The sequence below is a fragment of the Nyctereutes procyonoides genome, unplaced genomic scaffold (assembly GCF_905146905.1).
Source record: "Nyctereutes procyonoides isolate TBG_1078 unplaced genomic scaffold, NYPRO_anot_genome, whole genome shotgun sequence".
In the NCBI taxonomy this organism is placed as follows: Eukaryota; Metazoa; Chordata; class Mammalia; order Carnivora; family Canidae; genus Nyctereutes; species Nyctereutes procyonoides.
Window position 1 is genome coordinate 39617499 of NW_026575142.1, and position 13524 is coordinate 39631022.

Below are 13524 nucleotides of genomic sequence, written 5' to 3' on the forward strand. Positions count from 1 at the left end.
AAAGAGAGCATGAGCGGGAAGGGGCAGAGGGAGAGGAAGAGAGAATCCTGAAGCAGACTCCCTACTGGGCATGGAGCCCAATCCCACCACAGTATGATCAAAACCTGAGCTGAAACCAAGTTGGACACCCGACCACCTGTGCCACCTAGGCACCCCTAAAGTATTTTCCTAATAGACTTACATGATAGTTTTCTGGAACATTCTACAGAATAAAGAACTATGAATGGAAGATACTATTAAAGGTGACAGTCTTTAACTTCACCAAGGACAAAGCTCTCAAGTATGGGATGCAGGTGATAGCTTGCCCAGAAAGCATGTGACCCACTAACCCCAGTGGCTTATGCCCCTTGTGTACTTCAGCCCATCCTGGAACCTGCTGCATCCCCAGTTCAGCTCTCCAGGCAGAAACCAATCACAAAGAGTTAAAGGAGCCTTGAAATATCATATAATCCGTGTTAGTGTTATTCAGCATATAGAAAAGCATTTGAGACTTTGGTACCCTAGAGAAATAACTGACATTTAATAAAAATATGACACTCTACCCTGGAAAATAAATACAAATTCTAGTACCTCAAAGAATTAGATAATAAAATGGCCATGAAACAACCAAACAACTAAAAACCAGTTACACCCTCTTACTCTTATCATACTTTGACTAAACTGCTAACTTCTAGACAATAATACGCAATGATTGTATTAAATTAAGCATTATTATTGTATGTCATTACATTCTTAATTAAATTTCAGGGTCCTCTTGGAACAAAGACCCTATTAAATCATATGTCTAGGGCCAAGGACCTGGAATGTAAGACATGCTGGGTGTGGGGGAAAGCTCCCAATTTCACATCAGTACCCAAGACACCAAGGTGATCAAATTTCAAAGTAATTCTGGCAACCTGTATCTCAGACTGCAGGGTCAGGCCACCAAGTGCCGATGATATTGACGAAGCAGAACAGGGCACTGGATGAAGATGCAATGTTTGCAATAACTAATGGTTAGGAATAAAAAAGCTGAAGCCCACACGGACAGCCCACGCTCGCTTTCATCTTTGCAGGTGAGGAATCTGATCTTTAATGAAGGTGCTCACCTGAGAGTCTATCCTATAATTCAAGAGCTATGTTCATGAAGACCCACTTCAGTCACACTGACTTGGTTGAATTAAGCATTACAACCGAACACCTCAAATAAAGCCAACATTATTGGCTGTGTTTGTGGGATTTCCGATGACTATTATTGTGGGATTTCTCTACTGTGAGTGCAGCGCCACCGGATCCATTTCCTCAAACTGTCTGTATTACACTCTCCAAAAATACAAACTGCAAATGTCATTACAAATGAGGTTATAATGAGATCTGTAATTTATCACAATTATTTGTTTTTCAGGTAATGGGGTGCTTTATCAGTAGTTCCAATGGTCACTTGACGAGGCATCAGAGGACAGAAGAAGCCAAGCTGTGGCCATACAGGTGTGTGAATTTATACACGTGAATGTAAACACACATTTGTCCAAGAGGCAGATGCATGTGCATTTGCATTGGCTATTAATTTTTCAAACTAAGCAGCAAATGGACTTGAAAAAGTCCCTTTCTTTTTTTTTTGTTTGTTTTTTGTATATTTTTTTTATTGGAGTTCAATTTGCCAACATATAGTATAACACCCAGTGCTCATCCCGTCAAGTGCCCCCCTCAGTGCCCGTCACCCAGTCACCCCAATCCCCCACCCACCTCCCCCTTCCACAACCCCTTGTTAGGTGTCTCTCATGTTCTGTCTCCCTTTCTGATATTTCCCACTCATTTTCTCTCCTTTCCCCTTTATTCCCTTCACTATTTTTTATATTCCCTAAATGAATGAGACTATATAATGTTTGTCTTTCTCCAATTGACTTACTTCACTCAGCATAATACCCTCCAGTTCCATCCACGTTGAAGCAAATGGTGGGTATTTGTCGTTTCTAAGACACAAAGAGATGGAAAAATATTCTATGCTCATGGATTGGAAGAATTAATATTGTGAAAATGTCAATGCTACCCAGGGCAATTTACACATTTAAAGCAATCTCTATCAAAATACCATGGACTTTCTTCAGAGAGTTGGAACAAATAATCTTAAGATTTGTGTGGAATCAGAAAAGATCCCGAATACCCAGGGGAATATTGAAAAAGAAAACCAGAGCCGGGGGCATCACAATGCCAGATTTCAGGTTGTACCACAAAGCTGTGATCATCAAGACAGTGTGGTAGTGGCACAGAAACAGACACATAGATCAATGGAACAGAATAGAGAATCCAGAAATGGGCCCTCAACTCTATGGGAAACTAATATTTGACAAAGCAGGAAAGACTATCCACTGGAAAAAGGACAGTCTCTTCAATAAATGGTGCTGGGAAAATTGGACAGCCACATGCAGAAGAATGAAACTAGACCATTCTCTTACACCATACACAAAGATAAACTCAAAATGGATGAAAGATCTAAATGTGAAACAAGATTCCATCAAAATCCTAGAGGAGAACTCAGGCAACAGCCTTTTTGAACTTGGCTACAGCAACTTCTTGCAAGATACATCTATGAAGGCAAGGGAAACAGAAGCAAAAATGAACTATTAGGACTTAATCAGGATAAGAAGCTTTTGCACAGCAAACGAAACAGTCAACAAAACTAAAAGACAACTTACAGAATGGGAGAAGATATTTGCAAATGACACATCAGACAAAGGGTTAGTATCCAAGATCTATAAAGAACTTTTTAAACTCAACAGCAAATAAATAAATAAATAAATAAATAAATAAATAAATAAATAAATAATAAATAAATAAATAAACTCAACAGCAAAGAAAGAGCCCCTTTCTAAAATCACATTTACCCATCTATCACCATGTTCAACAAATGTTAATAGAGGAGACCTTCAGTGCTAACTGCTGGTTTAGGCACCAGGTAATTTGCTTGTTATTATTTATTTATCAAAGATTTTATCTATTTATTTGAGAGAGAGAGCGTGAGCAAGGGGGGTGGTGGTAAAGGGAGAGACAGAGAAGCAGATTCCCCACTGAGAAGGAGTCCAATGCAAGGTTGGATCCCAGGACCCTGATCATGACCTGAGCTGAAGGCAGATGCTAAACCGACTGAGCCACCCAGGTGCCCTGCTTGTTATTTATTAATTTAAATTTCCCATTAGTGAACTTCTGGATCTTTATACTTCAACTTAACAAAATAGACCTATTTTCATAAAATTTCAGAAGCCGTTTGTTGAAAAAAAGAAATCTTATAACTCAGCCGTTAACTGAAAATGTTCTGAGATGCTTTAATTCACATGGAAAATAATCTAACTGCCCCACTGTATCTAAATTTGAGATTCAGGACCCTAGAGATTCTGGCCACACAAATGGTATTTAACTTAGAAAACACATCAAGTTTACTTACGTTGAAGAACAATTAAAAAAAAAAAGAACAATTTTACATCACAGGAGATGAGCTGACATAATTGATTTTAAGGGATGTACTTTTTTACTTTTTAACCTGAAAAGGTATTTCTTCTACTGTTCATGATGAAGTAACTGGGACCAGGCTAACTCTTCCAAAGAAACACCACATACAACTGGACAAAATATATGGGCCAGTCATTTTAGACTTTGCAATAGGCAGCATAGTACGTATCCCTTGAGAGAAGGGAGATTCGTAAGGTGAGTGCCACTTTCACTCCATCAATCTGCCTGGGAGCACTTTCCTGATACTGTTCAGAGAGGTGGATCCCAGGCAGACACCAACAGTCTTCCTGAGGGGAGGATGCAGAGATCAAAGCTGGGGCCTGCAGAAGTAGAAGTAGCTGGGAATCTGTCAGAATCTGGGGCCAGAAAGGAAGAAACCACCTTAAGTAGGGGGCCCCAGATGCCTGCCTGAGGATTTCCTGCAGGTTTTTCCTGATCTGTGGGGTGAATGGCTGATGCACCAGATGACACTACATGTGGCCTAGCATAGGGCAGCAGCTCTGGGCTGGCAGCTGAGCCGCTGGATGACAAAGGCCATGCAATGTTGGGAGACACCGGAGTTCTGGCCCACAGGCAATGGAGAGACCTCAGTAGGCATCCTGGGCCCTCCGTGGAGAGCCCGAAGTCCACACCCTGGGAAAACCCGAAAAAGAGGAGCCCTAAGGAAGAATCAGAGAAAGCCTCAAAGGGTGAAGGGATCACCTGTTATAATAATATAATACAAATTCATATAACATTAAGTGATCTTGTACTATAATATGTTACAAATACACTTAAGGGTATAAAGGAAAAAGTGGACAGAATGAGAGAAAATACAGGAAATTTCAGTGGAGAATAGAGACTATAAAGAACCAGATGGTATATCTGGAACACTTAAAATCACCCAAATGTAGAGTTTGCTGAATTGTCTAAACAAATGATTAGGAATACCAGGAGATACAGCTGATGATCAACTTTTTATCAGAGACAGCTGAGTCCAGAGGAAAATGGAATTATATCTTTAAAATGACTACAGGAAAAAAAAATAAAATAAAGAAAAAACTGTTTAGGATTCTATATTCAGAAAAAATGATTCTTTAAAATGGAGGGTGGATTTAATGGCATTTTCAGATAAAGAAAACCTGACCTACTTTGTGCCTAGAAGGTGCAGGCTACTGGGAAGGCTAAAGAAAGATCTTCAGGCCAAAGCAAATGATACAATTCGAAGCTGATCTGTAAGAAAGCATAAGTACTACGTAGTAAATCTGTGGGTGAATATAAAAAATGATGTTATTTTACTTAAAAGCAACTTCCTATGTTAAAACAAAAATTTTAATGTTGTGTCATGTGGCTTGTAACATGCACAAGGTGAATTACATGGTGGCAACAGTACAGTGTGAGGGTCACATGGATTCACTTGTTGTAAGGATCTTGCATTTTACATAGAGTGGCACAATGTTAATTCTACACTGATTGTAAATTAAAGATGCAGCTATAATCTCCGGAACAACCAGTAAAAGTCAGTATGAGAAAGTAGAGCTAAGATGCAAATTAAGGCAAAAAATAGAATTGTTAGAAGTTTAATCCAAAAGGAAATAGAGAAATAAAAAAGTGTGTCCAACAGGAGATGAAATTTAAAATCTATCAACACAATTCCCCACATCAATGTAACAAAAAAGAAAAACAGTATAACTACATCCCTAGAAGCAGAAAAAACATTTCACAAGAGTCAATAAACTTTTGTGATAAATACTTTGAACAATCTAGGACCATAAAGGTAACTTCTTTAGTTTGATAAAGGGTAAGTATGTAAAACCAACAGCTAACATTACATGTTTTACTTTTAAAAAAATTTAATTTTAATTGCAATATAGTTAACAGGCAGTGTTCTATTAGTTTCAGATGCACAATACATTGATTCAACAAGTCTACACATGATTCAGCACTAGTCACGGTAAGTGTGCTCTAAATCCCCAACCCTTCACTCCCAATCCCCTCACCTGCCTCCCCTATAGTAACCCTGTTTGTTCTCTGTAGTTGACTCTGTTTCTTGCTTTGTCTCTTTTTTCCTTTGTGTGTTTTGTTTCTTAATTTCCACACGTGAGTGAAATCACGGGATACTCGTCTCTCTCTGACTTACTTCACTTAGCATAATACTCTCTACACGTACCACATTTAACTTCTCACTTCCTGTATTTTCCAAATGGAGCCAGGGTACCATGGATGATACAGTCCATGGTCAGAGAGTAAAATAATGTGGAAACCAGAAGTATACTGTAGAAAATCCCATTCTTGAAAAAAAATTAGTGTTATGTTCCTTGTTCTTAACAAACAAAAGAGTAACACTCAAAAAATTCTTAGGGATTTCTCATCGAAAAGGCAACCTTAGGAATACACGCAGATGGCAACTGATTTATTGCTCTTGTTCCAAGCTGACATTGCCCAGCTGAGGAGATAAGGATCTGGTTCTGGCACATGGTTGTAATGGACCTTAGGGGAAGCTCTCTCTGAGTTTAGAAGAAGAGAGATTATCATGTTTGATTTAGATTGGGAATATTCCCAGTACATTATGAAATGTTAGAGGTTTCTAGAGAATCGTATTTTTTCTATTTTCTCATTTGATTTCATTATAAACTAGAATAAAAGAAATCTCAAAAATTGTTACTTTCATTTAATTTATGGGTAGCTTTCCTTGTGGTCTGGTACGGCAAGTTCCCAGATCCCAACCAGCCCGCCCAGCACAAGCGCACATCTCTGTGTCACACAAAGAATTTATGTTAGGAAGCCACGCCAGTCCTGTCCCTGGGCTCAGTGCCGTAGATCACACCTTCTATGAGAAACTTCTCCAGAAATGCTGTATTTGGGAAATTTAGTCATCAGAAGCTCTAGATAGGCTGTGGCTCTAGAGTAAATTCTGCTTCTATCTGAGGAAGCTAAGGCAGGGCGTTAAGCAGGGTGGTACCATTTTCTTAACAGCATTTGAAAAAAAATGCAGAGTATTAATTTGCCAACTTACACCAACTAGGGATCATTGCTGAGCTCCCACATGATAAATCAGAAAGCAAGAGCTGACCTAACAGGCCAAGTCAGTTCTCCAATGAAAACCGATACCCACACCAGTATCTACCATCATCTTCTTTGCCAGTAGAACATGTGTTTCCTGTTATATAAGCCCAGCTCTAACATACAGGATTTGACATTTGGTAGGTACCCAATAAATGCAAAATACATCAATGTCCGTTACACCGAATAAAACGGTTCTGTGAATCATATTGCACTGAGCATTTGCCAATAATCACTTGCCTTTTTAAAATCCAGCATGCAGAGCTTGGCTTTCTCTCCAAACTGCCACTTGCACTGAGTGTTTGCATCGTATAGCTCTCCGGGCAGCTTCTCAGGGTACTTGTACTCCTTCATGGGCTTCGGCTGGTCCGCAAGGCACAGTGCCTGGGCGGTGCTGAAACGCAGAGGACATGGTGATTTCATGAGATTTATCAGGGATGCCCCCTCGGCTAGGCCTGGATGTTGTCCATATGTCCAATGGCATGTGAAGAAGAGGAGGCATTCTTCCCCTGCGGTCCAATAGGACATTTATCTCAATTATATTTTCATACAGGGGCCACATGTCCTGACATTGCTCATAATGCACTTCACCTTTTCTAGGAAGGCAATTTGTTCTCCATTAGATTCCTCAAGCTTAACATGGGGAAATGTGAATAGCACAACCAGATGTGCAATGTGAGAAGCACTGACTGCGGACACCTTTTATGTATACTTCTTGCCGTAGAGGGTCAAAAGATGGAAACGGGCATTGTGGAAGACTCAAAGACTAGAATTTCCTTTCTTTCTTTTCCTCTCTCCGTCTTTCCTTCCCTTTCCTTCCCCCTTCCTCTGTCCTCCTCCTCTCCTTCCCTGGGGCAAGAGCCACCTGCACACCAGCTCACAGTCTCCAGAGGTTCCCCATGGAACTCAGCAACAATCTCTACAAGCAATGCTCTAGGCTCAGGCTAATTTCTGACTAAATCCCCACATCCAGAAGGAAATTAACTCTGCTTAAGTTCACTAGCAGTTGGCTAAAGACCAACTAATGATTCCTTCCTCCACAAACATGGTATTCCCTTCCCTAGCAGGGACAGGCATAGTTATATTTTTTTGCATTTGGAGGGAAGGCGAACAGTGTTTGCATGTAGCAACTGAATCTTACTTGCACATTTCAGTAAGCCAAAAAAATCCCCTCTATGTTCACAATATATTAAATGATAGCAGACCTGCCCATGGATCCCTACACTTTTCTTTGTGAGGCTGCCCACCTTGACTAGGATCTTTTTGGCCTCAATCTCCATGGCCCAGTCTTAGATTCCCCTGCCCTGGAGCCCACTTGTGCATGACTTCAATTCATATTCACACATGAAACACGAGGGCTGTGCGGCACCAGCTATTGTGGATGAGACACCAGTCCTACATACAAGGAGGTCAGAAACCTTTTCAGAGGGGCACCTGGGTGACTTAGTGGTTGAACTTCTGCCTTTGGCTCAGGTCGTGATCCCAGGGTCCTGGGGTCGAGTCCTCCTGTGGGGAGCCTGCTTCTCCTTCTGCCTGTTTCTCTGTCTTTCTCTGTGTGTCTCTCATGAATAAATAAATAAAATCTTAAAAAAAAAAAGAAGAAGAAGCCTTTTCAGAGCAAACTGAGAAGTATAGATTAAATCAAATAACAGCGAAGTGTTGAGAGCAGTGGCCAGCTCATTGTGAGCATTTAATAAATGACTTGCCTATTGCTGCTACTATGATCCTAATGCAAAGGGATAGTTTTCCATAAAGAAAAAATGAATAAAAGCATCATTAACACTCCAAGACAAGAGTGATTTGGCAATCTTGGAATTCCATAGAACCTTTCTCTGATGTTCCCTATTATGTCCCTGAGGCAACGTCAGGGTGGCAATATTATCCCTATCCCATGGACAGGAAACTAGGAAAAGTCAGCCAAACTGGCCCCAGCAAGAGGCTGAAAATTCAAATAGGTTCACAGGTTCAGGAATTTTTATAGTATGTGTAAATGTAAATGTATAAGCACATGGCATGAGGACAAGGTTCCCGCCCGGCCAAGAAAAATGAAGTGTACAGAGCTGGAGCCTGGAAGAAGGGGCAGGAACACACATATCACTGCTGGGATGTGCAAGTTGGCTCCAGCTAGCCTCACCTCCGAAGGACTGCAACTCCCCAGGTGGATCTGACCCTTGTCCTTCGGGTTAGCCTCCTGCTTGAACATGTCTACTATCTCCCCTCGGTCGCAGCAGGTCTCACAGCTAAGCACAGGGCCAATGGGGCAGGTGTGAGAAGACCCCGTGATGTGGGTGGAATGCGGAAAGGAAGAGCCACTGTGCAAACAATCCACCATAGTATCCACATGAACAAAACGTGTTTTGACTCTGTTGCATGCCGCAGACAGAAGTCAGTGGCCTACATGTGATAAGCCAAACCATAATGCTTGTAGATCATGTGGGAGAATATATTTGTGACTCTGGGTAAGCAGAGCTTTTTTATTCCAGCAGCCCACAAAAAATACTAACCCTAAAGGAAATGTATGGATTAATTTGGACTCTGTTGAAAAAAGAAAAACTTCTGGGACGCCCGGGTGGCACAGTGGTTAAGTGTCTGCCTTTAGCTCAGGTTGTGATCCTGGGGTCCTGGGATCGAGTCCTACATCGGTCTCCCTGCAGGGAGCCTGCTTCTCCCTCTGCCTATGTCTCTGCCTCTCATGAATAAATAAATGAAATCTTTTAAGAAAACCTGTTAACCAGAAGTCACCATTAAATGAGTAAATACCAAGTCATAGAGTGACAGAAGATACTTACCTAATACATATTTTCCATAATGGACAAAGTGTTCAGAATGTATAATGTGCTCCCATCAAGAGACAAGACAAAATAAAGAAACTTAATTTTTAAAAATTCACAAGAGATTCGAGCAGGCACTTCACTAAAGATTATTCAAATGACCATTAAACATGTAAAAATAGGGGCAGCCCTGGTGGCTCAGTGGTTTGAGCGCTGTCTGCAGCCTGGGGCCTGATCCTAGAGACCCAGGATCGAGTCCCACGTCGGGCTCCCTGCATGGAGCCTGCTTCTCCCTCTGCCTGTGTCTCTGCCTCTTTCTCTCATCTCTGTGTATTCTCATGAATAAATAAATAAAATCTTTAAAAAAATAAATAAATAAAAATAAACATGTAAAAAGATACTCATTCTCTTTAGTGACCACTTTGCTCTGCCACTTATATACCAGCAAAATGGCAAAAATGGAAAAGACCAAGACCAAGTGTTGGCAAGGGTTCAGGGCCATGTGAATGCTCATAACTGTGGACATGTGACTTTGCACAACCCTGTAGGGAAGTTGTTGGGTGTTGTCTCCTAACACTGCAGACTGCATATTTACAACCCTAAAGTTCCAGTCCTACATATGATCATATATATATATATATATATATATATATATATACACACACACACACACATACACACACATATATGTATATATAATATTAAATTTTATTATTAAATAAATTTTTGTTTATTATTAAAAAATAATATTAAATAATGCTATTTTTTATGCAGCAACAAGGATGAATCTCATAATCATGATGTTTAGCCAAAGACTCCAGATACAGAGTAGTAGGTAACTCATGATTCCATTCATAGAAAGTTCAGAAACGGGCAAAACTAACCTATGGTGTCCTGCATCAGTAGAATGGTCATCTCTGGGGAAGAGGGAAATGATGATGAGAGTGAGCACCACAGAGGGTGATCACTGTGCTCTGTAACTTTTTATACAGGTTGGTTAACACATCTATCACCTCACATACTTGGATTTGTGAGTGTTATATCATGAGAACTTTTTTTTTTTAAGTAGGCTCCACACTTGGTATGGAGCCCAATGTGAGGCTCAAACTCATGACCCTGAGATCAAGACCTGAGCTGAGATGAAAAGTTGGACACTTAACTGACTGAACCACCCAGGCGCTCCAAGAGAACTTTTAAGATCTACTCTCCTAGCAGCTTTCAAACATAGAATACAGGGCTGTTCATCAGTCACCATGCTGTGCATGAGAGCCCCCAGAACCCATTCATCTTAGAACTGCTAGTTCTTCTGGGAAGAAGTTACACTACAATGCACTGTGTGAGTTCATTCACTGAGCTGCACCCTTAAATTTTATGCTTTTCTGCAGATCTTTTTAATCACCACAAAAATAATGTTAATAAAAAACAAGGCAAGGTCAAAGGTACCAGAGTGATATTTCAAAATCCTTTTCCTGCTCTAACTGACCAGCCATAACATGTGAGAGAACTTGAGAGATCTGACAGTTGTCTCCCCTCTTTGCCCAAGTCAGGAACAGGGGCCCTCGGAACAGATTATGTGACTTGCCAATGTCAAGGACTTCCCAGACATAAATGATATAGACACGATCAGCATGTCAGCTCTGATTTCGTGGGCTGCTCTTTCTGCCACAGGGCAGAGCCCGTTCTCCGATCTCACTGCAGAAACCACAGATAGCTGTGGCTTGGTTTTTCTCATGATGAACACTGTATAGCAGGGTAAGATATGAAGTGAAATCTGTTTTTTCCATTACACCCCAAAACATGCTTCATGGGCTCTTGGGTCAAATCAAATTTTCTCATTGACAAAGGTGGTATGGGGCACAGCAGGGGATCCACGCACCCCTCAAGCTCCTGGTTGCCAGCGAGGGCCCTTTACCCCATGGACTGAAATAGGATCATGGGATCAGAGGGGAGGCATGTTCACTAATGTGTAGTACATGATTCAAATTTTTAAAAAGTAAATTGAAGATGAGTTCCTGCTGTTAATGTTATTGCATTAAAATAATGAGCTAAAATTTCCCTCGTCCTCGGCCTCCTGGACACAGACATGAGTAAAGAGATGAGGTCTGTGTCTGTTCCTAGGAAATGACACATGACTTCACTGACTAGGTTGATGAATTTACTCCAAACATGTATCTATCCTTCTTGACTACCAACTGTGGAGAAAGTTGTGCTGACAACTTTGGACCAGTTGACTTCCTTTTTTTTTTTCTATATTTTTTTTCCACGTACCAAATGTTAATAAAGGAAAGTGGACTCATCTTTAAAAGTTAGCCACTTATCCTTAATCATCATTGGGATCATATCCAAAGAGCCACCTAATTGGTAGAGAACATAATGGGATTGTGATTACTTGGAAAGCAGGAAGTCAGCAAACATGTCAAAGAAGATAGTCTCTGATTCATTAAACCAATGAGACATCACTGCTAACACAGTGTAGACATGTCCGATTCACGACTGGTCATCCCAAGAAAAAGAAAGCTTGAGTGAATTTGACAACAGGAAGCTCTCTTGGAAAATTTACTCTTTCAAGAAAACAAATTTGAGCATGTATAATCCTGCATATCTGTTTATAATCATGTGGCCCAGCAAAATTGGCAAAGTTCTTGAAAATAAAAGTTTATTACTGAATCGCCACACAAGGGTTTTACGGACTGACACAAAAACAAATGAGCACACTTGAGCAGACATCGAACCGTCCTGGGATCCCAGAGCAAACATGTCTTTGAACCACACTCTTGGCAACCCCTGCTGGGACCACAGTCTGATTTGAAGATCACAGCCCATATCTAATGTCATCAAAACAAGTGTTCTCTAAGCATATAACTATTCTCTTTCCATGAGTTCTCCTATAGTTCTTGGCAGCTTAAAAACCTTATCTGGATTCTTTCATGATGCTGATTCTAACTGTACACCCAAACCTCGCATCCTGTGCTTTCCAGGCTGTCTGGGTACATTTCAAAAAAAATTTAAAGTGATTCTTTTCATCAAAACCACAGAGATGAAAAAGCTGTCAAAATTTTGAAAAATAATCTAGAAAAGTATAGAAAGGATCTGTGATATAGAAAACTCCAATGGGAACTTATATTTATGCTCTTTTTTTTTTATTACAGAAAGCAGAATTCTTCACTCACGTGCGTGCACGCACACACACACACACACACACACACACACCAAACAAATCTGAACAGCTGCAAGAATCAGCTACAAACAACGCTAACAATGCCCAACTTGACTCCATAAGAACCCAGCACAGGGTACAGCAAATGTTGAAAGGACCTGGATGTGTCATGTCACTTGTAAAATGATGCTAACACTTTCTTTTCTGGTAATAGAAGTAATAGAAAAACAATCAAGCCTATGTTACTAGAATAAAGATTTATATTACCAAGAGACAGATATTATCCACAAAACTCTCACTCTTCTTGGGAGGAATAAAATATGGAAGGCAGCCATCTTTTCCTTAGGCGGTAAAATATCTTGACTGATGTGAAGTCTCATCATAAGAACACGAGGAAAGACCTCAAGCTAAAGTTGAGTGGTCAGGATGCTGGTTCAGAAGACTTGCTACAAGGTCATCTGGAGGACTGAGGGGACAGGCAGCGAGGAAGGGAAACAAGCCCTGGGCTTGAGGCTCCACGTGGGTGCAGGGAGTGGTCTGTGATAATGAACAAACGGGCGTATAACCAACAGAAACACCCACATGACCCCGTCCTGAGGTGTTCTAGAGACAAGACGATGTAATTTGTGCAACAGGAAAAAAAAGGAAGAAGAGGTTTTATTGAAAAAATAATAAAGAAAGAGAAAAAGGGAGGGAAAAAATAAAGAAAACCTAAAACCCAAGGTGAGGAGCTCAGTAGAGGCCAGTGGAAGCCTGAATGGTGTCTATAGGGTACAGTAGGAGTGGGATACTTTTGCCACTAATTCCTAGCTTGGAAGAACTAGTTCTGGGCTTTTACTGTAGGAACGTGCACCGGTTGTGAAGACTTGGAAGGTAGATATCTGGCAGCTAAGCTGGTGGCTCCTGGGGGCTGCCAATCTGTTTCTCCTCCACCAGTTCTGGTCCGGCCAGCGTGGGTCATGCACCCTGCGGCCACACCTCCGCGCCATGTTCCCTGTTCAGTGGCTGGCATCATGTTGGGGCAAAAACAGGAGAGGTAAGGGCATATGTCCTGGTGTCTGGGACTGG

At 41.0% G+C, this 13524-nt stretch overlaps 1 protein-coding gene across 1 annotated transcript in view; it reads right to left on the bottom strand.

Moving 5' to 3' along the window:
* The window catches only part of ADAMTS16 (ADAM metallopeptidase with thrombospondin type 1 motif 16), a 153119-nt gene that overhangs the window by 81006 nt on the left and 58589 nt on the right, over positions 1 to 13524 (bottom strand). Inside the window, exon 10 of the mRNA XM_055307756.1 lies at positions 6769 to 6922. Coding sequence (XP_055163731.1) covers positions 6769 to 6922 — 154 coding nt within the window. The remainder of the gene's footprint in view (positions 1 to 6768; positions 6923 to 13524) is intronic.